The following is a 27,962-nucleotide window of genomic DNA, read 5'->3' as shown; positions in this document are numbered from 1 at the left end:
CCAACATGTCAAATATATTTGGAACTTTTCCCCCTAAACCCGTAATGTGTTTTATACAATCTTTACAATCAGCTGTAAGATTTTGTTAAAATACCTATTTATTTGCCTCCTTTAAATTGAAATAGCTTACGATACGCCTTGCGATCTGTTACTTTATAATGGAATGTTTTGTCGTAAAGTGTCAATAGCGCTGTCAACATTGCGTGGTCGGTCAATTGGTGCAATACAAAGCTGTACTATTCCAAAGAAAAATACTTAGAAGGCGGCATGTGAATGCATGATGCAAACCACAGAAGTAATTGCCGTCATTACATCAAGACATGCGATCATCATTGAATTGCACGATTGTGGAAACCCGACTCCCGATATAAAGTTCCCATTAACCTGGCCCAATATTATTGTGAAGTATTCTTGAACTCCGGCCTCGTGTTCCGTGGAAGGCGCACAATGGCAGGGAGTACCTTACCTGAGCGTGTAGCACAGATATACTACACGTATGGTTTGTTCTGTTCCTCTAATCCCATTGCAGTTATAGGCTTTGCTCTCTCAATTGTACTGTTTTGTTGGTGAGTATTATAAAACACATGTTACCAAACTACTGTGATGAACTCATTAACCCGTGGAGCGCCCAGAATTTCCGTAGTATGGAACTCCTATACTAGTTACCAGCACACGTGTGACAGTAGGGCGCTCCACGAGTTCATATAGAGCATCAATAAATCATGTATTTTTGTTTATAGTTACCCTCTACTGAATGTACCCTTACCAGGAAATATACCAATAGTTGTCAATTTGCCATTACTTGATACCATGGAACTCAATAAAGCAAATTGCAACACTAACAACTGTCTACCAGAAGGTAAGTTTATGTAATAGTCTGCCCTTGCTGCTGCGTCTGTCTTTGTCAGTCTTGTGTTTGTATGTTCGCAATAAACCCAAAAACTACTGAACGGATGTTCATGCGGTTTTCACCTATCAATAGAGTGATTCATGAGGAAGGTTAAAGTGTATAATTTGCCAACCCATTACCTCAGCGGTCGGCAACCTTTTAGCAGCCAAGGGCCAAATAGTAGTTACCAAAGTTGACGCGGGCCACACTTTGTTAATACATTGCTGTTTATCAATCATCATCAGTATTTAAGAGCTATGCCTGCTATACTCAAAATACATGATATATTTATTTGTGATCACATTTCACAAGTTTTAAGGTAGTAGTTTAGAATGAATATCTCATACTAGATACATACAGATATACAATATACAAATTTCAAATAAGACAAATTAATTATTGAAATGTAGGCATTAAATATTATCAATTGTTTTTGTAACAAATTTTATGACTTGAATTATTATTGTTTAAGATATTGTATGATCTATAATCAACATACTCAGTACTGAATGCCATAATAATATTCAACTTATATTTCCAGATTCATCCTCAACATTAGAACTACTGTTTAATGAGACTCAAAAACTACCATATGTTTGGGCCAAAGACAAACCCTTACTTTATGTGCAGCAAATCATACTCAAAATAGGTGTGTATAATTAATACTGATTACAGGTTTCAATTCTACAAATGATGTTTTTTTTCACACTGATATACTTATAAATAATGTAAAATATATACATCATTCCACCAGAGATTTACTGTAAATGTCAAATTTGGGTCTAATAATAATATATTTGAGTGAGCAAATGAAGGCCATTTCATGAGCATGAGTCTGTAACTATCCTGACCGAGTAAACTATACGCTGGCGATGATCACTTATACACCCACTGTGTCTTGAAGCCTGTTATTAACATGTTCAGTGCACTACAGGTCATATTCACCTTGTGCAAGTATGGTTAACTGACCATAGTTCTGTAGAAAGCGACCAACTTTTTATATTTGTCAAAGTGACTTACACCCTAACTCAGTAGCTTTGGTCGTTTTCTGCATTGATAAAAAATTTGAGTTGGTCATTTCTGCATAACTACGGTCAACTATGAGTCACTGAAGGTGTTATAAATTTTATAACAAGATTTCAAGTTTTCAGAACCTAGTTATGCTGCACTAGTGACTCTGGTATAATGCTCCTTATGTAGGATTTAATAATTTAATCTAAATAGGATGACACCAGGCAAATTTGTACTCTATTTCCAAATATATTCATAACGGTGACAGTTCCAGATAAAAAATAACTATTATATTAATTGTAATTTGTATGTAGGTGTATCACCCTGGAATAGCAACCTGCGTATGTGGGATGCATTTAGAGCTCCCCTGCAAGAAGTATTCCGGCTGCTAGAAACTATAAAAAATCACGAGGATCCTGAGACGTAAGTGGACAATATTATTTGGTATTGACAACCTCATCATCATAATTTTAATTTTCACTTGAGTTTAAGGTGCACACAACATACTTATTCCTATAAATAGGTATACTAAACAATACACAGCCACATCACATGTCATTGTGTTTACCTATTTACCTTCAACTACAACAAACTGGCATTCGTCTTGCCTTTTTTATTTATTTATTTATAGCCTTATTTCAGAAAAGATACTTTTTTTTATACTATATCTACAGTTTTCCTTATTCTACATTCTATGGTAACCGCTTCTGTGTGCCTTTGGGCAAAGGCCTCTCCCAATCTTCTCCACTCTTGCCTATTATGAGCTAATCTGGTCCATGTTCCTTCTAGCCATGTCTTGGATTTCATCAGACCATCTTTTGAACTGTCTGCCTCTGTTCCTTTTGTGCCCTCTAGGGTGCCAGAGTGTTACAGTTTTGGCCCATTTTTCCTCTCCTCTAATACTTCATCTTGCCTTTTGCCATTTGTCAATTAGGCAACATCATATAATTGAATGTTATTTTTTAATGCACATGTATATTTTAGTAAAGGCAGCCTGTCCCAGTACTGCTACCAAATAGGAGGTATCAAGCAGCAAAACAGTAAAGCAAGTTTAGAGAGGGTGCTGCCAGAATACAGCTGCCTCCTACTCTCTCCTGCTAACTTGTGGCAGCAAAACCTGCACACATTCTCAATGGATGTCAATGTTGTTAATACCGTCCTCTCTTACCAAGTAAGTCATGTTTCGTTTTATTTTAATTAGCATCTAACAATCCTACACAATAATATCATCTCAGCCTATATACGTCCCACTGCTGGGCACAGGCCTCCTCTCGAGCGCGAGAGGGCTTGGGTTATAGTCCCCACGCTAGCCCAATGCGGATTGGGGACTTCACATACAACTTTGAATTTCTTCGCAGATGTATGCAGGTTTCCTCACGATGTTTTCCTTCACCGAAAAGCGACTGGTAAATATCAAATGATATTTCGTACATAAGTTCCTAAAAACTCATTGGTACGAGCCGGGGTTTGAACCCGCGACTTCCGGATTGTAAGTCGCACGCTCTTACCGCTAGGCCACCAGCGCTCATTCACAATAATAATGTGGTGTTAAATAGTAAGATGAAATACAAAACCTAAACATCGAAATACAAAATGCGCTGGTTTTGAAGAAGTTTAATGTACAACAACTTAACTGTCAATTATAGAGCAAGCAATGTTATTACATAATGGAGGTTAATACTAGAGTTGCTATGAATATTCGGCTACTACTCGGTATTCTGCCTCTATGGTCAGCTTGCCGACTATTCGATTTTAGGCCGAATGTTGCCTTCTATTCGGCCGAATATCTGTTGCACCTACCTAAAAAGACTAATTACACAATATAAAACTAGGTGTATGTAGGTACTTCATATTTGAACTTTTTGAGCATTTATTGATTACAAAATATGTATTTTATTTTAATCATGGGTCCGAAACATAACATATATTTTGACAAAAGTTGCCCTTCGTTAGCGAGCAGTTTGCATAATAATTGTAACTCGTAATGTTTGCAGGTCTATTTAGTTACAACTTACCTGACAGATACATATCAGGATTTGTTTTACAATAAGATTCATGTTAAGGTAATGTGTTTCGTTTATTACAATTGTGCAGAACCTCCCAAAGAGCAAAGTATCCATAGCAGAAATGGCATTCGGCATGCAGCTGCGGGACTGCGGCATCAAGCGCTACCCGCTGCGCGCGCGGCCGCGCGTGCTGCAGTACGCCGTCTCCGTGTTCTACCAGCGCCTCGAACCCAGGTCGCGCTCACCTCATATAACAGGCTACATTACAAGTTTTTATTAATTATATCAGGCTATCAGGTTTGTTTTGAGGATCAAATGTCTATACGGGACACTACAGTTATAGTCTCATATTACTAACAATCGTACTTTTCGCATGTAATAAATACCTAAGGGTAATTCAAAACAATCATGGCTAGCTAGATAAATCTAATAAATAATAATATTACATTTACAGGTTTATAAATTCGCTGACGAAAAAGTTGAGAGCAATGTACCCCCTGTACCAAGAGCAGCCGTACACGCACTCGGAGGAGCTGACCCTGGTGTACTACCCGGGCCAGTTCAACTACCGCGAGCTCGTGCCGCTCACCATCACCTTCCTGGGGATATTCCTCTACGTCTACTTCTCCTTGAGGAAGATCGAGTACATACGATCCAAGCTGGGGCTGTCTGCGTGCGCCATGGTCACCATCGCCGGCAGCCTCTCTATGTCTATGGGAATATGCTTTTATTTTGGCATCTCGTTGAGCCTCCAAGGCAAAGAGATCTTTCCTTACCTTGTGATTATCGTCGGGCTGGAGAATGTTCTCGTGCTGACCAAGAGTGTGACCTCCACTGACTCGAGGCTGGACGTCAAGATCCGGCTCGCGCAAGGCCTGAGCAAGGAAGGCTGGTCCATCACCAAAAATCTACTCACAGAAATAACCATTTTGACTGTGAGCTTCTTTACGTTTGTTCCATTCATTCAAGAATTTTCAATATTTATGATAGTCAGTTTAATTTCCGATTATTTTGTTCAAATGGTTTTCTTTGCAACCATTCTTGGAATCGACGTTCGGCGCATGGAATATTTTCAAGATCAAAATAACAAACTTCATCTTAAAGAGTACTTTAACGCCAACAACGCTCTGAATTGGCGGTTTGAAAAAACCTACTCGGACGAGAGCATGTCGCCTCTTAGAATGACCAAGTCTAAATCGCACCCGAGGTTGAATGGTTTGGCTCAAAACAGTCCGACAGATGTGCTGGCAAAGCGCAAGTCTAGTCCGCAGGCGCAGGACCAGAAGGTGCCGAAGCGGATCCGGCTGGTGAACATGTGGGCGAGGACGCGGTTCTTCCAGCGCGCCTTCATGGTGTGGATGCTGGTATGGATATCAATGATAGTCTACAATTCGGGTGTGGTCGATTATTTTATAACTAATCTTGAAAAACCGGATGTCAGTAGCGAGACGGACAAAAAGAGTGACGAGAATTTTCCGCCAAAGCAATCGGTTGATGTGTTTTACAATGACAGCAATAGGAGCCCGATTGTGTTTTCGCCGCTTTTGGAAATGTCGGATCCGGATAAAAGCGTGGGGAACGCGAACGACACTATACTACTGAAACATTCGCCTCACTCCCGTCCGTGGTCAAGGTTAGTCACATTTGAACCTATATTTTGGAGGGCCTATGCGAAAATCAAAAATTAATTATCTGCCACTCTAAACTTGTATATTCTAGCGATAGCGCGACAAATAAAATTATAAAGAAATGTTTTAGTAGGCCTTCTGTTACTGATTGCAATATAAATGACGTACGTACTTTAAGATCAGAACTTTGTTTACATTCGCTAGCGAGTCGTTATTTATTATACGGAGCTGTTGATACTGAGTACGTTGGTTGCAGAGTGTCGGCGTACCACTGGTCGGCGATCCTTGGGCAGTACAACGAGTCGCTGGCGGGGCGCGTGGTGGCGGTGCTGCCGCCCGTGCTGCTGTCGCAGCGCGTGTCGCCCGAGCGCGCGGCCGCCGTGCGCCTGCCCGACGAGCGCGACCCGCCGCCGCTGCGCTGGCAGGCGCTAGCCGCCGCGCTCGACCCGCTCGACACGCTGCCCGGTACGCCGTTATCATTTCCAGACGTTAACCTCTCTATCTGCTAAATTGCTAAACGCTTTTCTAGTCATGTACACGGCCTCTTTGCAGAACTTTTACCGTACCGTCTGAGATTTAATGTATTGGTTATCGTGTTATACCATTATCTGTATAATTAATAATTATTACAGATAATGGTATAACACGATTTTGTATAGGCATTAAATTTAAGGAAATATTCTGTCTTGCTCCAATAACAATACATTTTACATGTAAAATTACAATGACAATTAAGAAGAAAATTACAACTAGGTAACAACGGGCGGTCTTTTCGCTGAAAAGCGATCTTTTCCAGACCACGTTTGGGTAGCACGGTAGCAGGCAATGAAGAACTCATATCAAAATTCAACAGTTAGTGCAAGAAGTGAAAAATAGAGAATATTATCACACAGGACATACATTAACACCATATAAAATAAATATGTACATTGTTAGTCTTGTTGTTTTATTCATTGATGTTGTTTGGTCTGTACAGAGTTCGACCTAACGGACGGCAAGAGTCAGCAAAAGCAGTGGCGCAAACCGACGGAACTGCCGATATACCCGACCACCCCCATGGAGATCCTGCTGCTGGCCATCCTGTGCACCATCAGCGTCGCCGTCATCGCCTACATGATGGTCGTGCTCTACAGGTACTATCAGACAATTTACTGGTATACGTAATACTGAAAGGGCTCGTTGAGAATACGATCAGAAACGCCCTTAACCCTTTACACCACGCCTACTGTGTGCGTAATATACACAGGCGTCCCACTTGCACAAATGAACACACATAATTTTGGTGCGTTAGGGATGAAGTAGAATTAATACGATGACTATAGGAATACGAGTACAAGAGCATTTTTTCATATTATCTTACTACGGTTTTAAATCGTTAGATATTATGGGCGTATAGCGCACCAGCTTAAGGTTGCGCATATTTGTTCCTGTAAGATTGTCCCCATATATTTATTTATTTATTCTCATATGAGATATGTTACAACACTTGAAGCCACTAAACACACGCGACCATGCAAGCCAAAAACCAAATAGGGTTAGAAAAAAATAATAAAAAAGTTATGTGGGGTAAGTGAAACATAGTTTATTTTACTCGGGACAAGAGAAACAGTATGAGATTTCCCTACAAGTGTTTGTCTTGCCCCAGTGGTCTTTTTATCCCCTCTAACCTTAAGGGCTGAATTAGACGGCGCGAGAACTCGCATGCGAGTTTCATTACATCGCGGGTTTTGATCGGTCGGTTGAATCGGACGTAACCAACAGTCTGCAATGTAACTAAAAACGCATACAAGTTCGCGAGCCGTCTAAATCAGCCCTAACATACGTACACGCAAGTCGTGTTTTAAACACATTTTCACTTCTCATGCTCAAAAAATGCACCTTTATGTCGTGCGTAGACGACATAAAATCACATTTAATGCTCTAGAGCATAAAAGTAAAATTTTCTTCTAAGACTAAGGTAATCGGTCTCAACAGCCAAACAGTTAAAACATGTTATATTATTTTATGTTTGCTACAATTTATTAGAACACCGTGTTTTCTGTCATTAAATTTAGTAAATCACATAAAATAGGAGTCGATTATCGTTCAAAAATGGTCCGAAATGTTTGACTTGGCAGAAAACCAAGCGTCTGTAACTCTGATCACATGTGGCCAAAAAACCGGGCAAGTGCGAGTCGGACTCGCGCACGAAGGGTTCCGTACCATAATGCAAAAAAAAAAAAAAGCAAAAAAAAAACGGTCACCCATCCAAGTACTGACCACTCCCGACGTCGCTTAACTTTGGTCAAAAATCACGTTTGTTGTATGGGAGCCCCATTTCAATCTTTATTTTATTCTGTTTTTAGTATTTGTTGTTATAGCGGCAACAGAAATACATTATCTGTGAAAATTTCAACTGTCTAGCTATCACGGTTCGTGAGATACAGCCTGGTGACAGACGGACGGACGGACGGACGGACGGACGGACAGCGAAGTCTTAGTAATAGGGTCCCGTTTTACCCTTTGGGTACGGAACCCTAAAAATTGCCTCGGGTAAAAATGGGTCACTTTATGCCCTTGTTGTACAATCTACTATTATTTAAGAAATGTGTTAAAAAATTATAAGGTTGTGTTAAAACAGGTGCGTCTGTTCCCGCAACTATGCAGAGTGGCGGGCTTCGTGGAACGAAGACGACGAATATCGGAAAATCATTGCAAAACAGCCGGCGGTGCAGGTGAACTACTTTCAATTATCACACAGTCTCATACCACGTTCCCTCGAGAACAAACAAATGCCTCTTTAGGAGACGCTCCGACTCAAGGCTATTATTCATTTGCGAGCAAAATATTACTGCATGTAAATGCATATCTTACATTTATATCCGTTCTACATCTACGTTTGCGCGCAATAATTTGTATTAGTTGTAATAAATATTATGTATTAGTTGCAATAGAATTTCAAGTTGGGAGAGAATTCCAACATATATTGAATTGTTAATATTGTCAGCTGGTGACGGAGGCGGTGCCGCTGGTGGTGGCGGGGCACAGCCAGGAGGTGGAGTGCCTGGTGACGGACGGCGAGCAGGTGGTCAGCTCCTGTCTGCAGGGTCATGTCAAGGTGTGGGACTCGCAGAACGGCGAGATCCTCACCAACATCGACCGCGGCGCGTGAGCATGCTCATTTATTTATTATTGTAGGGCCAGCGAAACGAGATAAATAATGTAAACAACCTAGCCGTTACTGTTACATTGCGATAGGGAGCGTTGATTATAATGATTATATATTTTGTAGTTAACGCAATAATGTCGCCAGTTGGTCGACAAAGGCTGTCGTTAAGATTTTTGAATTTCGACCGCTCGATTTCGTGTATTTCGTTCAATAATATCTCCAGTACCCGGCATTTAAATTCTACTAATAGAATTGAAAACGAGTGCTCAATACCACTCGAATCTAAATTTTGCTCGTATTTCAAAAATTAGCATTTCGCTGTTTCCCGTCGATTTTCGAGTGACGAAATCGAACGCTCTAAGTTCAAAAATCGGCCCCCTGAACAGACGATTTCAGCATTATATAATTAGGAAGGATATACAGTCACGATTAGGGTTTTTTTTTAATTGAAAAGGTCTAATTCCATGTAAACTGTAAAGTTTGCCGAACCCTATATAAATTATTATTCTTGTCAAGTGCCCGTATACTAGTTATGCAGCATTCAACTGACGGATTTGAGAAAAAGTTTATGCGTGTCTCGATGTCAGGCCTCATGTTACACGCTAAACATAATGCTATTCCATATAGGTATGCACTAGTCTAAACCGGCAATACTTGTCAAAACGAAACGACCGCTCGTCGGTAGTCAATAAAGTTTCCATCGCATTATTGCTGCCGGTATACACCTGTAAAATTATAACTATACGTAGTACTATTGTAGCAGTCTTGCATTTTCACTTCGGTGATCTTTAGACTGAGCTGGTATTATAACACTTTAAACTCTCGCGTTTTGTACACATATTCAATTACACAAACGGGTCTTTCCGTGACCACAGCTGGTGCAACTCAGCTGAAACGTCGGAATTAAAGGTAAAAACAATGAAATTATATCGCGGTAGACCCGTTTGTGTAATTAAATATGAGCTGGTATTAAATATCGTTGAAAAAATTACCGTTTCTGACACTAAATGTACTAATTTAATTTTAGAATTAAATAGAACACAGACGTAAATCCGTTTACTTAACAAGATGGCAGGTATGCTGATGTCTTTTTCCTTCCAGATATTTTAAATTACAAAAAGAACTTGCTGACAAAGTGGCGAAGAAAAATGAACCTCTGAATCCTACTCCAGGTCAGTACGAGCGGTTTCACATTGTCCGATCCGATATCGGATGTCGGAAGGAAGTAAAATGTAAGATATATGGGCTATAGTTTCTTTGAGAAGGAATTGAAAGCGAAACAGTATTAACAAAATAAATAAACTAAACATTAAAATTATAACTAAACTCTAACAACTATATATGTACCAATATGTACATATATTTACAAGTAAATAAAACCGTTTATAAATGGGAGCTGGCTCGACGCCGGATGGTGTGTTTGTGTTTATATTAGATTATATGTGTTCCTCTGTATTTATATAGGCATTTGATAAATCATTATTAATAATACACGTTAAATAACGCAAAAAAGCCAGACTTAATACAAATGACACTCTCCTGCATCTTTTTCTCATAGACGCTTTCCGACATCCGATATCAGTATAGCCCTTCCGATAAATTCAGCCATGTCGGAGCCCTCTATCAACTGACGGACCGATAATATTTGTGTGTGTGCGTATGTGTCAGGCATAATGCTTCTTGTAGTGTGCGTGACCGCTAAAGCCGACGTCCCCGCGGCAGGCGGATCGGACAATGTGAAAACGCTCTAAGATTTTATTTGAATGAAAAATAAGTTTAATTACATATTAGGTGTTGAGGTGAGGTGAGGTAAGGGGCTGTCCATAAATTACGTCATCGATTTTTGACCCCCCCCCCCCCATAATCATCCAAGCTTCAAATGACTCCATTTCCTCCTACTTCATGCTACCGTCATCCGATGTCCAGACAGATTAGGGAGGGGTCCCTAATTTGAAATGACGTAATTTATGAATAGCCCCTAAGTAGATATAAAAAGTAATTTTTATATTTTTTATTTTTATAGCATTCCAGCAAACCGTTGCAGCAAAACAAAACGAGGTAATAACTATTGATATACCTACTCATATAGCTATTTTGAAAACTGGCTTTATTGTATAATTTACGTCAAATATGTTGACACTTTTGCACCTGATACCTTCGTAATAAGGCGAAATATGTATACATATTTTTGGCGTCGGCTGTACATATATTTAATCTATACAATCTTCCGAATCAAATTTTTCATAATTTGATTAAGTATATACTGATAGGTATTTTATTGAAACCCTGGAACCACTAACATGATTTACTTGTACGTAGAGTAACCTCAGTACTTTTTGTACCGAAACTGACTGAAATAGCAAGACACGTTCGTACGTTTCCGTGAAATTATCTGTAACTGTTGTTCACTTAGAACAGCGGTCGGCAACCTGCGGCCCGCGGGCCGCATGCGGCTCGTGAACCTGTCACTTGCGGCCCGAGAGCCGCCTTGGCTATTTTGTATGTAAGAGTGACAAACGACACTGTCTCATAAAGTCCTAAATATTAACAAAGTACGGCCCGCGTCACCTCGTGCAGCTAAAAAGTTGCCGACCGCTGACTTAGAACATTAATGCACGGAATATTTTAGAGCTGTGGTTGTGTTCCAGCCCGTCCTATCGCTGCGCAAAGGTCTCAGCAACCACCTGAGCGGGCTGCGGTTCCGCGCCCCGCGCGACGCCGCAGCCCACCTCTCCCCCGCCGAGACCACACGTTACGACTTCGCCAAAACATACAGGTACTACTCCGGGATCTTAGCTCAATGTACCTACCTACTGTCCCGACCTTATGTATAGTTCTTTTTTTTAGCATTAGAAAGAACTTGCAAGAAGGTAAGCGATCTTAACATGTCATTTAATTGAAAAACGCCTTTTAAAAATCAAAAACTATTAATGATCGTATTAGATTCATAATTGTTACAAATTTGCAGTAACTTATTTTTAAAATGTGTTTTTCAATTAAAAGACACATCAAGATTGTTTACCTTATTTCTAATGGTAAAAAATACGAACTATAAGTATGTACTACAAAATAGAAGTGCACAGTACGTAATTTAATCGGGTTAGTTGTTAATACCCACCAGGAACCGGTGGGCAACTACAATGCGTTTTGACTTAGCACTTAGGACTTATTTGAAGTATGCAGAAATTAAAAGTGAGACTGTACCAAGGACAAACAATAACAGCGCTATCCTAAAGTTCCATAAGAACATTCCGTTCGGTCATTTCCTATCACGCCCATGTGTTATCCAGTAGAGTAGATCCTATATCTTATACCTTTAAACGAGCAATTCTTGTTTATTTATATATTTTGGGAATCTCGAAAACGGCTCTAACGATTTCGATGAAATTTGATAAATGAGGGTTTCGGGGGCGAAAAATCGACCTAGCTAGGTCTTACCTCCAGGAAAACGCGCATTTTTGATGTTTTCCGAGCAAAGCTCGGCCTCCCAAATATTTCATGGTAGAGTCTGTGCGGAAAGAGAAGAGTCGTGGAATGTATGGGGCTCAATACATTCCACAACTCTTCTCTTTCCGCACAGACTCTAATAAGCAATCTACACTAGAAACCTAGGTAAAGAGGTCGATAAATAAACGTATATAATGCGAAATGGTATACTGAGACATTACTAAGCCACGTCATTTATCTACTCTCTTGTACTAACTCGATGCACTCCACAGGGAACTGTATTGCAGCGATCAGCACGACGACATTTACAATTACGAAGCAAAAGAAAACGTGGACATTAACAATTTAAGTATAGACAAAGACAGTTTAAGTGTAAATAGTGCGAAAGACAGTGATGAAAATAGTTTTGTATATAAAAGTAATGAGTCAGTGAGTGGTTTGCGTAACAGACACAAGGGCAAGTTAGTGAACGGTGGCGTGGAGAACACTTGGTGTGACGCGGAGCCGGCCGGCGCGGACTGGCGCGCGCGGGCGGTGCGCGACTCGCCTATATGGTGCATGGACTTTTGTAACGACCTCGTCGTATTAGGATGTGCGGACGGAAGACTCGAGTTTTGGGAAGCTAGCTCGGGGAAGTTAATGGTGAGTCAGTTTTGATATTTCAGATATTTGTCTTGTGCCTTCGCCAAAAGAAGGACGGTCATGTATCGTGCAAGCAGAATTTCGTACTTTGACCTTCTGTTCTTACCTATTGCTTGCGTATATTGCTGCTCCGCCGATGATGCCGGCGGACAATGCCACTGTGCGAGCGGGACAGCTCCTTGATGCAAAAACATAAACACATCGAATATTTATAGCCTCATTAAAAAGGTGTCGATAAGTATACTTGTTACACATACAAATGTGAAGGGCAGTCAGCAACGAAAGCATGTGTCACGAATCTTTTCTTTGGCAGTAACTTGTTTAGAAGAAGAAGAATACGATTTGATGTAAACTAATAAACCCCCATAAAGTGCAGTATTTATTTTATACTCGTATGAAACGCCACTTCGTACAGGTTGACTCACGAAAGCTGACAAGAATGGAGAATGAAATGAACAAAATTTTCATGGTATGAGTGACACCTGTATCGGTATACAGTCAGACCGACCATGTATTTTTAATTTATTTTATTACGAGTATCATTTATTCCATTCGTGCCAGCTCTCGTGAAAATTCCTGGGGCCCATTTCTCGAAAGATATTAGTCTAATATTATCAGTTCATAATGATAACACACTGATAATATTAGACTAATTTGTATTTTTCACCTCGGTAATTATTATGTGTGTGATGTAGTGTATCTGTCGGCGGCCGATCGTAACATCAGGCATATCGTGAAATTCCTAGGCATATCGTGAAACGTGAAAATCTTTGACTCGTTCCCTGAGTAGACGGAGCCCCGCTACGCGGGGCTCCTATTTCTGAGCAGTTTGCCCTTCGGGCATCTGAAGCAACCTAACGAACCTATCCTGCCTATCTATTGGTTTAATGTGACTATCGTCAAAACATTATACAGGAACATTACGATCTGCCTGATCTTACGATCGGCCGCCGATATATCGATCGATATGATGCGATGTTTTGTTATGGTAGTGCTTGTGGTGGGGCCTGGAGCGCGGCGGCGGCGTGACGCACGTGCGCGCGCTGGCGGGCGCGCGGCGCGTGGCGGCGGCGGCGCTCGGCGGCCACCTCGCGCTGCTGCGACTGCACGCGTACAACGCCTGCTCGGGCGCGCAGGTCGACTGGCGGTTCAGCACGGCACACAGACGCAGTAACTATCACTACCTTTAACATTATTCATATCATATCCAATCATATCAGACAAATGTCCACCTATAGCAGAATGGCAGATGTAAACCCTTTCCATCACGTTTTTCATCACATTTTCTGCGTTATCTCAGTGACTGTGTCTCGAATGTTTTGTTTTAATTGCTGAAGGTTGTTGGCCTGTCAGCATAGACACGTCCCTGTTGATAGCCCCACGGAAAAAGTCAGGAGCTGTTAAATGAGGCGATCTTGGGGGCCAATCAATGTCACCGTGTCAAGAAACACATAACTACTCGTTACGTATACATACATGCCTATCATTTATTACATGACTTTTGAAATATCATGAAATGGTATGGTCATCGTCGTTGTAATTTTTTATTGACGTTCTCAGCGCTTTTTTAAAGTTTAAAAGTAGTGTTTTATATGCAGCTCACAAGCGGACGGGGTCGGCGGGGTCGCTGCGCGGCGCGGGCGGTGCGGACGACCACTCGCGGGCGAGGCTCAGCTTCTCCTACGACTCCGACCATGGCGATGGAGACGGTATTATACACTACCCGATACATTTAAGGGCCACCCCACATTTAGTGTCTTTCGAGCGTCGGCGTCTACAACTCTATGGCCGCTGCTCGACGCAACGTCGACGCAACTGCGCAGCGACGTCATTTTCCATAGCGTTGACCAGACGCCGACTCTCGAAAGACGCTAAATGTGGGGTGGCCCTTAAAGGTGTATTCTTAACACCATTTAGAAACTAAAATGACACAAAGTTTTCTGAAATGAGTCTTGTTTTAGAGATAATAACTATTCTTGTAAAAATTTGTTTGAATTCAGTGAAAAACGCCTTTTGACTGCGACGCTGCCACTACGTCACTTGGTTTAGGTTAGATAGATCCAATCAAATTAGATACAAACGTTTTCGTGAAAATACGAAGGAAAATAACTATGCACTACATCTGTAACAACATACTCGAAACGAGCGTTGCGACGTGGTGAGAAATAATAAAATGTGATGAAGAATTAAACAGGAAATAGTGCAAGTAGCGCGAACTTCGGGTCAGCAATTGGCGAGAGGTCGCACAGGACCGAGAAAAGTGGCGTTGTCTTGTGTCGGAGGCCAAGTCTCATTTTGGGTCGCTGAGCCAACGGAGTAAGTAAGTAAGTAAGTAAGTGCAAGTAGGTTCTCGTATTTACATGATGTATAATTTATATGGATCGTTTATTTTCGGTAGAAATAGTTGTCCAGCGGATCGCGCAGTGCCGACCGCACCAGCAGCCGATCACCGAGATGCACTCGGAGGGCGGGCGCATCCTCACCGGCGGCCAGGATCATGTGCTCAAGGTACGTTTTATGTCAACAAGTCGACATTCACAATCAAATTAATCTGCAGTGTTGCTTCATTATATTAATATGTATTTACATAAACTTAGAATCAGACTTTTAATTTACGCATCGCCGGTACTTTTTTGTAATTGTGATTAAATGTCTACTCGAACTTATATGATTTAAAATAAAGTATATATCTAAATATTTATTTATATATATATTTCGGAGATCTCGGAAACGGCTCTAACGATTGCGATGAAATTTGCTATAGAGGGTTTTCGATGGCGAAAAATTGATCTAGCTAGGTCTTACCTCTGGGAAAAAGCGCATTTTTTAGTTTTTATATGTTTTCCGAGTAAAGCTCTCTCAGATATTATTTTTATAAATAAAGAAACATGGGTTATTTACAGTATACTTCAGAAACCTTAGATTAAGTCTAAATAAGGATATATGTATTTTGATTTTATGTATCATATTAAGTCTTTGCTGAATGTTCAATAAGATATATTCTGTGTGCCAGGGTGCACACACCTTTAGGTGTTAAAATTCTAAAGCCTGTTATTACAAAACTCTCTTATTTTAATTCAAGGACCGAAACGGACGTTCCTTGAAATAAAATAAGCCTATGAACCTGTTGCACAAAATATTAATATCAATTTTACGGACATCCTGGCGCAATCATTTAAAATGTGACTACATGTCATATGGAAGCCAAGTGAATGGTGTTGGAAGGTGGCTTTCAATCGAAAAGAATGCTAATTTTATAACTGAACTATCTATCCGCACCTGCCCATATTAGAAGTAACTCCAAAATGCTGTAGAAATAGGGCTGACGTAGACGGCGCGCGAACTCGCATGCGATTTTGGTTACATTGCGGACTGTTGGTTACGTCCTATTCAACCGACCAATCAAAACCCGCAATGGTATTAAACTCGCATACAAGTTCTCGCTATTTCTAAATCAGCCCATAGAGTCAGTTGTAATTGGTTAAACGATTCAGTCATGAGTAAATCTACGCAGGTATTTAGCAGCGCAGAGCTGAGTCCGCTGTTCACGCTGCACGGGCACTGCGGGCCCATCACGAGCTGCTTCATCGACCACGCCACGCCCACCATCGCCGGCAGCGGCTCGCAGGACGGCCTGCTCTGCGTGTGGGACCTGCACACTGGTACCTATCTTCACACGCAGCCTCACTCTGTCGCAGACATTGTTCACCCCCTGCAATCAATCTCTGCAGCCGTCTGTACAAAGCAGCATAGACTTGCTTCCGCTATTCACGCTTGCACGCACTTTGCGAATGAGATCTGCATATGTGTGAGTGAAACCTTCACACCAGTACCCTTACATCGTAAGCATAAGAAGGAAAACGTAGGTAATTTAATATAATAATATAAATTCGTTTGTTGCAAGTATATCTTCTAACTGTAGTATATACCAGGTTACTCTTAGCCCACTTCCCGCGATCCCCACTTCCCCAGATCCCCCGCGAGCCCGCGACCGTTTTTGTATACGCGGCACATGATTCCGTCCAATGCTAACAAGAAGAGGAGAGGCGATAGAAAGCAGCCCTGTCGAACACCAGCGTGCACAGCAATGTCTTCCGATATGAGGCCGTCATGCGTTACTTAGCATAAGCAAATGAACAAATTTCGGTGGGGCACCAATAAACTGAAGGCGCGACCATAAGCTAGACCATCTCAACGTATCAAAGGCTTTTTCGAAATCTACAAAAGTCAGGTAAAGCTCCCTCTGCCATTCTGATGCCTGCTCCAGTATGATTCGAAGAGTGTTAATTTGGTCTGTGCACGAGCGATTAGGACGAAAACCTGCCTGCTCGTTGCGCAGGAGTGGTCCAACGGCCTTCCGTCCGGAAGGAATCGAAAGCAAAGTGATTCCCCTCCAATTGCCACACTGGCTTAGGTCACCTTTGTTAGGCACTGTGATCAATAGTCCCTTACTCCAGTCCTCTGGCAGTTTCTCACCAAACCAGATCATTTCGATTAAGGACGTCATAGACGGATTGCCAAAGCCCGGGTAGCATTCGCACAGCTGCGGAACGTAAGGCAATCACGAAAACCGACCCGAAGAGTGAATCTCAAAATCTCTGGGTCTAATGTTAAGTCTGTGTTGCTGTACGGGTGCGAAGCTTGGAAGTTACCAAGGGCATTTCCAACTATCTTCAAGTCTTCGCTTCGTTAACCGATGTCTTCGTTGAATTCTCGGTATTTACTGGCCCGGGACCATCTGGCATGAGAACCTCCGAGAACGTTGTCACGAAATCCCGATCGACCAGCAGATCAAACGCCGTAAGTGGAACTGGACTGGACACTCACTCCGGAGGGGGCCCGACCATATACCTAAACAGGCCTTAGATTGGAACCCCCAAGGAAAGAGAAAGCGTGGCCGTCCCTAACAAACCTGGCGGCGTACGGTGTTAGACGAGGCGAAGAAGATCGGGCAGTCTTGGAGCGAAATGAAGCGAGAAGGTCAAGATCGATCTACATGGAGAGTCACTGTGGACGCCCTCTGCCCCATCTAGGGGACATAGGATCTTAAGTCAAATCACCTACACACCAAATTGCAATGAAGAAGCGGTCGGGTCGCCACTAACTATAGGTACTCTAAAGCGAATGACATAGTTTGTACAGTTTGGAGAGTATTGAAGTACTGTTTGTGTGTCCAGGAGCGTGCCTGTACAGCATGCAGGCTCACGACGGTGCGGTGACGTCGCTGGCCTACACGGCGTCCTACGTGGTGTCCAGCGGCGCCGACGAGCGCCTCTGCATCTGGGACCGCTTCCAGGGACACATGCTCAACTCCATACACATTGTGAGTACACTAATGCGGACCGGTCCGTCCGTATATCAAACTTTCTCACTTGGCATCTAGATGCCTAGGTACCAACCATTGACGTATTATATCTAAGGACTAGCCTTGCGTGCACTAAAAATGATACTAGTTCAGCGGTGTCACTCACGAATTCGAGCAAATCGTGCGACCAATCGCGCGCGTGATGCGAACTCGTCAACCAATCGCGTTGTAGCGGTGTCACACCGCTGTAGTTTCGCCTGTATTATAGTTTACTTTATGGATGTACATCTGTACGGGCATCGTCATATAGCCTGCATCATCTCTAGTGACTATATCACTACACATTAAAAAACAAAGTCCCACGCCGTGTCTGCCTGTGTGTTTGTATGTTAGTTCGCGATAAAATCAAAAACTCCTTAACACGGAAACGCAAACGGAGCTCTCTGGTTTGTATTGATTATTTTCTTAGTCAACATCAACATCAACATTTATTCAGCAAATAGGCCACAAGGGCACTTTTACACGTCAACATTGAATTTACATAAAAGCAAAAATAATAACATCAACAATTTTATAAAATAAAACTAACAATTCAATCTAACGTATTACAATTACTAAGAGATGTATATGGTCTCTTAATGTCGAATTACATACAAAATACAGATAAAAAAACACACACAAAAAAAAACTATAATATTTAGAGGTGTAAATGTCTCTAGGTGTCAGAACTATAAGATTATATAGTTTATCAAGTTATCCTTAGAGATGTATAAGGTCTCCAAGAGTCAATATCCTGTATAATTAATACATTCATTAAAAGAAAAGAAACATACGAGAACAGAATGAGGCGTCTCACTGTAATTAATTAATAAAAGTTACTAAGTATAGTATATATAGCTAATAGCTCGTGTTAGCTTAACAGACCAGTCTCCACAAACAGCACCCGTTCACGAGTATGACGCGTATCTCAGCCATCGCCTCCCTCAACCTTCATTCGGGAAAGTGGCGACCCGATCAACAACGCCACCGTAAGCAAAGACTTTTAAGCGAGCATGACATGTTCAAGCTACCGGCCTATATTAATATTAAAATAGTAATAACATGTAGCTGTAAGACACGGCATTTTGTGCTCATATGTTACATAAAAAGACAGTAATATAGCTTCACATAATTACTAGCCTAAGTTGACTTAGAGATGTAAAGGTCTCTAAGTGTCAGAAACATTAAAAATATAGGTAAGTATGTACAATCAAAAATAAAAATCAAATAAATAAATATGTACTTAGAGATGTATAAGGTCTCCAAGTGTCCAAAACTAAAATTAAATTAAACAATATAATCAAGCGAGAACATCATTGTCTCATGTGTCAATTCTACTGGACACTAGCATATTTAATTCACAATGTAAAAAAAAACAATATTTATTTAATTCTTATTATACTAATGAAATCAAGCTACCGGCTTAAAAGCATCTCTATCGTTTATAAAATCATTTACAGTGTAGTACGCCTTACGTAACAAGGAGTGCTTAATGTGCGACTTAAATTTATGAAGTGGTAAATTCACTACATCAGTGGGGACTTTGTTATAAAAACGTGTACAGTTCCCGACGAAAGACGTACTAACCTTACGGAGGCGGTGGGCGGGCACAGCAAGTTTATGTTTGTTTCTAGTGTTATAGTTATGGATATCACTGTTAACCTTGAATTCGTGGATGTTTTTCCGAACATACATAATATTCTCTAGTATGTATTGAGATGCAACGGTAAGAATGTTAACTTCTTTGAATTTCTCTCTTAGGGATACTCGAGCGCCCAGTCCATAGATGGAACGTACAGCTCGTTTTTGCAGCACAAATATTGTCTGAATATCTGCCGCTTTTCCCCACAACAGAATTCCATAAGACATAACACTATGGAAGTAACTAAAGTATACCAGCCTGGCCGTCTCTACGTTTGTCAGCTGTTTGATTCTCCTCACTGCATAGGCTGCTGAACTAAGTTTTCCGGCTAGAGTGCCTATATGTGCATGCCATTGCAGTTTGGAGTCTAGAGTGACTCCCAGGAAAACAGTTCGGTCCTCAAATTCCAGCGTATCACCTTTTATTTTAATCTTGCTGTTATTTACCTGCTTGACGTTAGGTAGCGTAAACTTGATGCATTTGGTTTTCTTGGCGTTCAAAAGCAAATTGTTTGCCGTAAACCAGTTTACAATGGTAGATAGCGCGTCATTAATGCTCTCGAAGCTATTTTCCTTTCTGTCCACTTTAAATATAAGGGAAGTGTCATCTGCAAATAACACTATATCATGTCTATCTTGCACAACTTTTGGTAAGTCATTAATGTATACCAAGAACAGGAAGGGACCAAGAATTGAACCTTGAGGCACTCCGAGGGCTACCGGGGACCCCGCCGATTGAGTTCCATTAATAACTACTCGCTGAGTTCTATCCGAAAGGTACGATGAGACCAGGTCAAGGGCACTAGCTTTTATCCCATAGCGGCTTAATTTTCTCTTTAAATTTTCGTGATCAACGCAATCAAATGCCTTTGACAGATCACAGAAAATTCCAACAGCATCTTGAGCTTTTTCCCAAGCATCAAAGATGTGTTTTAGAAGTACCGCACCGGCGTCAGTAGTTGATCGACCTTTGGTGAAACCAAATTGATTGCTGTCAAGCAGTTTGTTTCTGTTGAAATGTGACAATAGTTGATTCAGAATAAGTTTCTCGAACACTTTGCTTAATGCCGGTAGTATTGAAATCGGTCTAAAGTTCGTGGGATCTGTTCTCGTTCCTGATTTAAACAGAGGGATAATTTTGCTATGTTTCATAATATCTGGAAAAATTCCAGCATCAATGCATCTGTTGAAAATCTCAGCTAAGTATGGTGTAATTGACTCAATGATGGAATCTAATACTTTGACAGACAGGCCCCAAAGATCTTCTGTTTTCTTTAAATTTAAAGACCTAAAAGTCTTAAGAACTATATTCGATGAGACATACGAAAATTTGAAGATTTCTGTACATTCTGCCACATTTGTCTTCAAAATTTCTTCAGCGACGTCTGGCGATGAATTAAGGGATCTTGTTGTTTCTACCGGGATATTCGAGAAAAACCGCTCAAAATGATCTGCCACTTCACGGTCGGAACTTACTAAAGTGTCAGCAATTCGTAGGTTGTAGTGCGGATCCTTCAGTTTACGTTTTCCAGTTTCATTACTGATAACTTGCCATACAGTTTTGACTTTATCGCTGGAATTTAGGATCTTTTTCGACAAATAATCGGCTTTAGCGGCGACACACAACATTTTAAAAGATTTAGAATAATTTTTGACGTACTCCAGAAATTCCGGTCTTTTATCAGTTGCCTTTAAATCATATAAGTCGTAGAGCCGGCGTCTTTTCTCGTGAATATCCGGTGTAGCCCAGTCGCTAAATTTAGTCTTAGCCTTGCCTTGCACCTTTTTCAGAATGAAACAGGCATCAAATTCCTTTTTAATACAATTAAACAACTCGGAACTCAAACAGTCAGGGTTTTCCTGGGTACATGAAAGACAACATAATTGTTTAGTAATATTACGATTGAATAAACCTAGGCGACTTTTGGAAATCGGCCTACACAAAGTGTCTTGAGGAATTTCTTCAGTTTTCCCGCTGAAAGAAGCTTTTAGTCCACAGTGGTCAGAACTTAGGTTGTTAATAACAGATTTACTAATCGCGTCATTATTACTAAAGATGTTATCTATACATGTAGCACTGGTTGCTGTGACTCGAGTGGGTTCACAAAATAAATTGACTAAATTGAAGGATTTAAAAGTATTTAGTAACCTTCCACATAATGGCGAATTTTCTAGCAAATTAATATTGAAATCACCACATACAATTATATTTTTGTGACTTCCAAAAACACTACTAAGTACTTCATCTATGACCGATTCGAATAAGTTATAGTCTGCCGATGGGGGCCTGTACACGCATATAATTATAAATTGTTCCAATTCAACACAAGAAAGTTCTATAAGGCGTTCCACAGACATGTCAACAATGTCTTTACGCTCCTTACTTTTTAAATTATGTTTTACCATTATCAATGACCCGCCGCGATTGCAAGATCTCCTAAAAAATGAACTTACTATACTATGATTATTGAAATTAAACATAAATTCATGACCTTTAAGCCAGTGCTCAGTTATACAGAGAATGTCAATATTCGAGTACTGTATAAACAAATCAATTTCGTGTTCCTTACAGGTAAATCCTTGGATATTTTGATGAACTAAGTTCAATAAATTGGTTTTACTAAACATACTAGCATCACAGTGATCAATATGAACGGAGCCGGCTGGTGCACACGTTGTCGTAGCGATTAGTTTAAATTCAAATCACCAGGCGGCTCCATCTCAAACCCTACGCTACCAAGGCGTAAAATACTACGCGACTTAAGGTTATTAGACGCCGTGCTAGCCACGACGGGGTCTTCAATATTATATGCTAACAGGTTAGCACACTCTACAAGACATCTTCGCGGTAGGTAGGTCCTCTTATGGGGCATAACAAAATCTTCTATAAATTTATTCGTATCAAAATACGAAATCGTACTACTGTACAAGGAAAGGTTATACAATAAAGAATTGTAATGAAATACCCTCTTATTTACCTTGCTCGACATTCTATAAGGGAGCGCACAGATAATTATTTTAGCAACCTCTCCCCGGTCGATCGCCGACAGCGTAGCGGATAATTTTAAGATATCTCGCTTAGTACAGTCTAAACTATTTCCTAATAAAACTACAAGCGTCGAGTCGCGGTCAAACTCGCCCGCAGAAATAGATTCGATTAAACGATCGACAGAGGCGCCCGGGTGACAATGGTTGACGACGCCCTGCGACAAGCGCTGCGCCAGCAGCACGCCCAGGCCGGCGCCCACCTCGTCCGAGTACAGCAGCGTGCGGCGGCCGGCGGCGCGCGGGCGGCGCTGCGGCCGCGGCGGGGCCGCCCCGGACCCGAGGCGGGGCGGCGCTGGTGCTGGCGAGGGGAGGCCTGGCGGCGATGGAGCTGGCGAGACAGGGCTCGGCGGGGATGGCGCAGGCTCGACGTAGGTCAGCAGCGACAGAGCCAGCTTGACAAGGCTCGGCGGTGAAGGGGCCGGTTCGACGAGGCACGGCAGCGACGGAGTCGGCTCGGCTCGGCCCGGCCCCGATGGAATCTGCTCGGCTCGGCTCGGCGGTGACGATGGCGGCGGGGGCGCCGGATCCGCGACGCGAGGGGCGGGCTCGGAGTCGCCGCGCAGCTCGGGCGCGCGGGCGGCGCGCGACGCGAACAGGGCGCGCAGCGCGGGCGAGCCCGGCGCGGCCAGGGCGGCGCGCAGCGCGGGCGAGTCCGGCGCGGCGGGGCGGGGCGGGGGCCGCGGCGAGTCCATACGCAGAGTGTAGCCGCTCCCCGGTTCTAGAACATTATTCATAAAGGCTATGTATTCCTGTAACGCTTTACTTGACAGTTCGTCTCTATTATTTAAGTTTTTCAACTTTAATTCTAATTTTTCTAGTTCATCGGAGCGATGACTCAATTCTTCTACTGTCCGGTCTAGTTGGTATTGGCAGTTTAGAAGTTCATCGCTTAAGGCGACACTGTTACATTTGGATTGTATCGTTTTGAATATTGAATTATGGCGTTTTAGCAAAAGTTTAGATTTCTTTATGAATCTACTGAGTTTTAAATATTTTTTTATTTTTTTGGATCCTTTCAGTGCGACTCTAATATCACTACTGCCTTCAATGTGCACAGAACTTTTTAAATCTACTGTTTCTACCATTGGGGAGAACCCTATGCTATCATCGACTGAATCTACATCAAAGCTATTAATTTCAGCAAAAATACTTAAATTATTGTCTCGCAGTCCGGAGTGGCCGGAGCAATACTTGCAACTATGTTTTGACTCTGACTCCTCCAGCTGCTGTTCTAAGTCCTGGATGCGTTGTAATGCCTGCTCATGTATCTCCTGACAATTCTTGAACTGATCAACGGCAGCTTGAAGTTCATCCCGCTGCCCCTGCATGTCTTCGAACTCAACATCCTGGTTAGCGAGCTGAGACTTGAGGGTTGTGTTTATTCTAACAACTTGCTCAAATTGCTCTGCACTCTCTTCCTGTTCTTGAAGGAGTCTTTTGTTCAATTCATCGGCTGTTTTCAGTTCTTTCTGTAATTGCTGCATTTTAGCAACCAGGACATCCCTGCGTGTAGTCATCTTAGTAGTTTGAGCTGTAAACATATTGGTAGTGTATGATATCTGAGCAAAATAGATGAATGAAATTCAATGCTTCTAACAGAATATAGTGATTAAAAAAAAAATGTAAACTACAAATGACTTGATTTGTAAGTGATAAGCTTCTTAGATTTTATACAATAAACTTTATAATTTGCTGTTTTGTAAGTTAACTGCTTACCGCAGGGTATGATTTAATGGTTCTTGAGGTGATTTAAGAATGAATTAAGATATTTAGGTATGTTAAAATCCTGTTATGTTTTAAACAAAGTTCTCCTCAAATCGTATGAAAGTAGCAAAAAAAAAAGTATGACAATTAGAAATCCTGGACAAATAAACTAAAAACTAGGCTTATAAATTATGAAAACAATACTCATCTGTAAAATCTTCGGTGAAATACAGGCAAAAACGGTGTAATTTTTAAATCTGGAACGTTACATCGTTGACAGTTTCCATGTTTCTTGTCGTCAATATATTTCTTCTTATGTTAATGTAACACTTTAGATAATGATACAGCACTATAATTGCGACGTGAAGGTTCTATTTATCACCATAACTTGTTAATTATTCCATTATAATAATTATAATTACTTATTTAAATACGCAGAGCTAATTTGACGTTTGGTCCCGGCCAGTGTTGCCAGGCAGCTCTCTAGTGGATGACATATCGTTAAAAGTTTAAAAAGGTAAATCTAAATACCTAATGTGAGATTGTCCATAATGAAGAACATCCTGTACTATATTTGCTACAATAAGGTGAACGTTTGCGAGCATATTAGAGAAAACTATTCTTATCGCAAACTAAAAGTACAGCAATTAGGGCGGGGCGTTTGAGGCGTTGTCTGCAGTTGACGCCATCGCTGCGACACGTGTAGTATGTACTTACGGCGCGGCGTCACATTGTATTGGGAAGTTGTTATAAAGGTGTGTTACGCCAGGGGCTGAACTACATGAGCCGCATGCTGCCGCTCACACACACGCTGCTCCTGATGGGCGACCGCAGCGGACTTGCGGCCTACGACCTCAGCACCGGTGACGTCATACGGCGGGTGCTCTTAGGTAATGTGCTTCACTCATTAGTTTTTCAATACAAGGGAAATACAAATATTAGGCAGATAAGACGAAGGGAATTGTCAGTGTTAGACTAAACTGTAAGTAAATGTTCCAGGTCAAAATGACGGGTGTATATTCGTGAGGCAGATTCTACCTCTAAAGGACGCCATCGTGTGCGACTACGCGACGCAGTTGCGCATCGTGCGCTTCCCGCTCGTGTCGCGGCTCGAGGACCTGAAGAGCGACTGAACTACCACGCCTCGCCGACCACTAAAACACGACCGAGCTATTCGTTTGACGCTGCGTCAAGCGATTGCGATTATTTTTGTGGCCTAGGCAAACTACACAAACATTATCACAATCGATGAACATTATTTGCAATCATTTCTTAGATATGGCAATAATGCATTTCTAAGAAAGTTCACAAAAAATATCGCGTGTCTCTACGTAACGACCAAGTCACATGTGTCTTACATGTTGTTGCATTATACATGTGTTCTACATGTTTAACTTACCTATTTTATTTTATATTGACGATGTATTCGTAACTGTAACCGTACCCACCTCGAGCTTACAGGCCTAGAGGACAAATGGGAATAGTTACGCCTATTTACTAGGTACCGCCTATCTATTATATACGAGTTTTGAAACTAATTGCAAACAGAAATTCATTGAGACTTATAGTAGAGGAGTCCACGGTGCGAAACGTTACTCGGCTAGTTAAACGCACTCGTGTTAATTACCTTCTCGGGCTCCTCTACTTGTACTGCCATCACAACCACAATTTTAACGACAGGCTTCTTACCAAACTAATGTAAGTTTTAAAACGAATAGTTACCTGTATGTATTTATGAAATTTGAATTCGTAATAAAATGTTAATTTGTCTAACCTAACATTACATTTAACTTATTGGCAATAATTATTTAAACATTAAATATATTTTTCAGCTTATGAAAAATACCTGTAACAATTGTCGTTCCAGTTTTAGTTATTATCATAAATAATAACCGATTAATAAGATCCTTTTCTGGATTTAAATTTACATAGTTGGAAAAGTTCTTGGAAATTTGAATAAAATTTCACAGGAGACAAAACGAACGTTCATTTTGGAAATAGAAAATGTTGTTTTCCTTGCAAAAATACGAGAAGTTACGGAAAATGTTCCTTAAATAGTGGAAATTTGGCTATTTTGTAGAGATTTCTAGTTTTGTTACGGCATATCATATCATTCAAATAATTCTTGTGTACTAGATATGTAAAGTTTGAGATAAATCTAGCTCCCGAGCAGAGTGTGATAGCTAATATAGATGACGCTGGTATAGGTATACTGGATCAAGAAAATCTTGTCAGTAGCAAACGTCGGCAAATTTGAAAAATCGCGGGTTAGCAACACTGTTCGAATAATTCGAAAATCGCGTGTCATCTGTGTTTTATCTGTGGAATGTGGCTCGTGAATAACAGCCATCATCTTGCTTGTTTACATTCTGAATCGTATCTATTTCATAAGATATTTCTGCTGTGTCACCATTAAATACCAATATATTATATTAAATAAGATTTTGTGCATGACCTTAAGCAAAGCTAAGGTGCCTACAATCCCTACAGTGCCAACGGAGGAATCTAATAAAATATTAAAATCCATTAGGATATATACCTGCGGAAGCAATGATTTTATTCATACGTTCTTGTTTAACGGCGTAGTCCGCTTCTAATCTTATTTTGAGATCTTCAAATTTGTTAATCATTTTTTATTAACATCGTTTTTACACCGCTTTTAAATTGTCCGTCCATACTTATTTTATTAATAAAAATTTCAAACATTTTCAATAAACCGCGAGTTGCAATTTGAATTGACGTAGACCGGGCTCAGCGGAATAAAAGTTTTGGTTCGATGTACATTGTACATTTCTGCTTTTCTTTGCGCAATACTACTCATTGAGTGTTGCCCTACTTTAGTTTGCTTTACATTGCAACTCACAAGATTTGCTTTACATTGCAACTCACAAGATTTGCTTTACATTGCTACTCACAAGATTTGCTTGACGCACTTATATTGTGGTAATTTAATTGTTAAACGTCAACTTTGGACAACCACAGCCGTCGCCATCTATATTCGCTATCAAATTCGAAACACGAATTAGTCTTAGATTTTACACATCTTACTCGGCCAGGTAATTTATTTTTGCTTTCTAATGTATAGGTACTCGATATTGATTGAGGAATTTACTAAGTCAGGTCATAACTGTCATAAGTTCAAATGTTTTGACACTTTTGAATGATAAAATGTAATACAACGGTTTTGATAAAGTATAGTATTAGAATGATTTTTACTTATCAAAGCGAAGTATAATTTGTTTTTGATTTAGGCCGCGATTTTATTAAGGGACAGGTGGAATACCTTTTCACCTGTCCAATTTTTGACAAAAAATTACACATGCGTCTAACATTTTGCTTAGTGAGAGAGTGAGACGCAATGCACATTGGACCAAAAATTGGACATCCGGAATACCAACCATAGGCACTGGTCCCACCGCGAGCTAGTAAGCTATGAGCTATCGGCTATAAACAC

At 41.0% G+C, this 27,962-nt stretch overlaps 1 protein-coding gene across 1 annotated transcript; it reads left to right on the top strand.

The window, feature by feature from the left end:
• Window positions 1-27,962, top strand: LOC134678518 (sterol regulatory element-binding protein cleavage-activating protein). The gene is made up of 22 exons (XM_063537094.1): window positions 1-566; window positions 741-859; window positions 1,431-1,538; window positions 2,215-2,323; window positions 2,885-3,071; window positions 3,995-4,140; window positions 4,361-5,539; window positions 5,791-5,999; window positions 6,511-6,667; window positions 8,155-8,248; window positions 8,521-8,681; window positions 9,784-9,854; window positions 10,706-10,740; window positions 11,331-11,458; window positions 12,402-12,771; window positions 13,764-13,941; window positions 14,370-14,480; window positions 15,170-15,279; window positions 16,286-16,433; window positions 17,949-18,094; window positions 25,278-25,398; window positions 25,508-27,962. Exons 1-22 carry the CDS (start codon window positions 448-450, stop codon window positions 25,639-25,641), a joined length of 4,140 nt encoding a protein of 1,379 aa, XP_063393164.1. The 5' UTR covers window positions 1-447; the 3' UTR covers window positions 25,642-27,962.

This window comes from Cydia fagiglandana, chromosome Z (assembly GCF_963556715.1).
Source record: "Cydia fagiglandana chromosome Z, ilCydFagi1.1, whole genome shotgun sequence".
NCBI lineage: Eukaryota > Metazoa > Arthropoda > Insecta > Lepidoptera > Tortricidae > Cydia > Cydia fagiglandana.
The sequence above is the reverse complement of the archived record's forward strand: the minus strand, read 5'-3'. Positions and strand labels throughout refer to the sequence as shown.

Coding starts and splice junctions, on each gene's coding strand:
- LOC134678518 (XM_063537094.1), top strand. CDS start 448: ATGGCAGGGAGTACCTTACCTGAGCGTGTAGCACAGATATACTACACG. Junction 2,324..2,884: donor AATCACGAGGATCCTGAGAC/GTAAGTGGACAA, acceptor TGTATATTTTAG/TAAAGGCAGCCTGTCCCAGT. Junction 9,855..10,705: donor ACCTCTGAATCCTACTCCAG/GTCAGTACGAGC, acceptor TTATTTTTATAG/CATTCCAGCAAACCGTTGCA.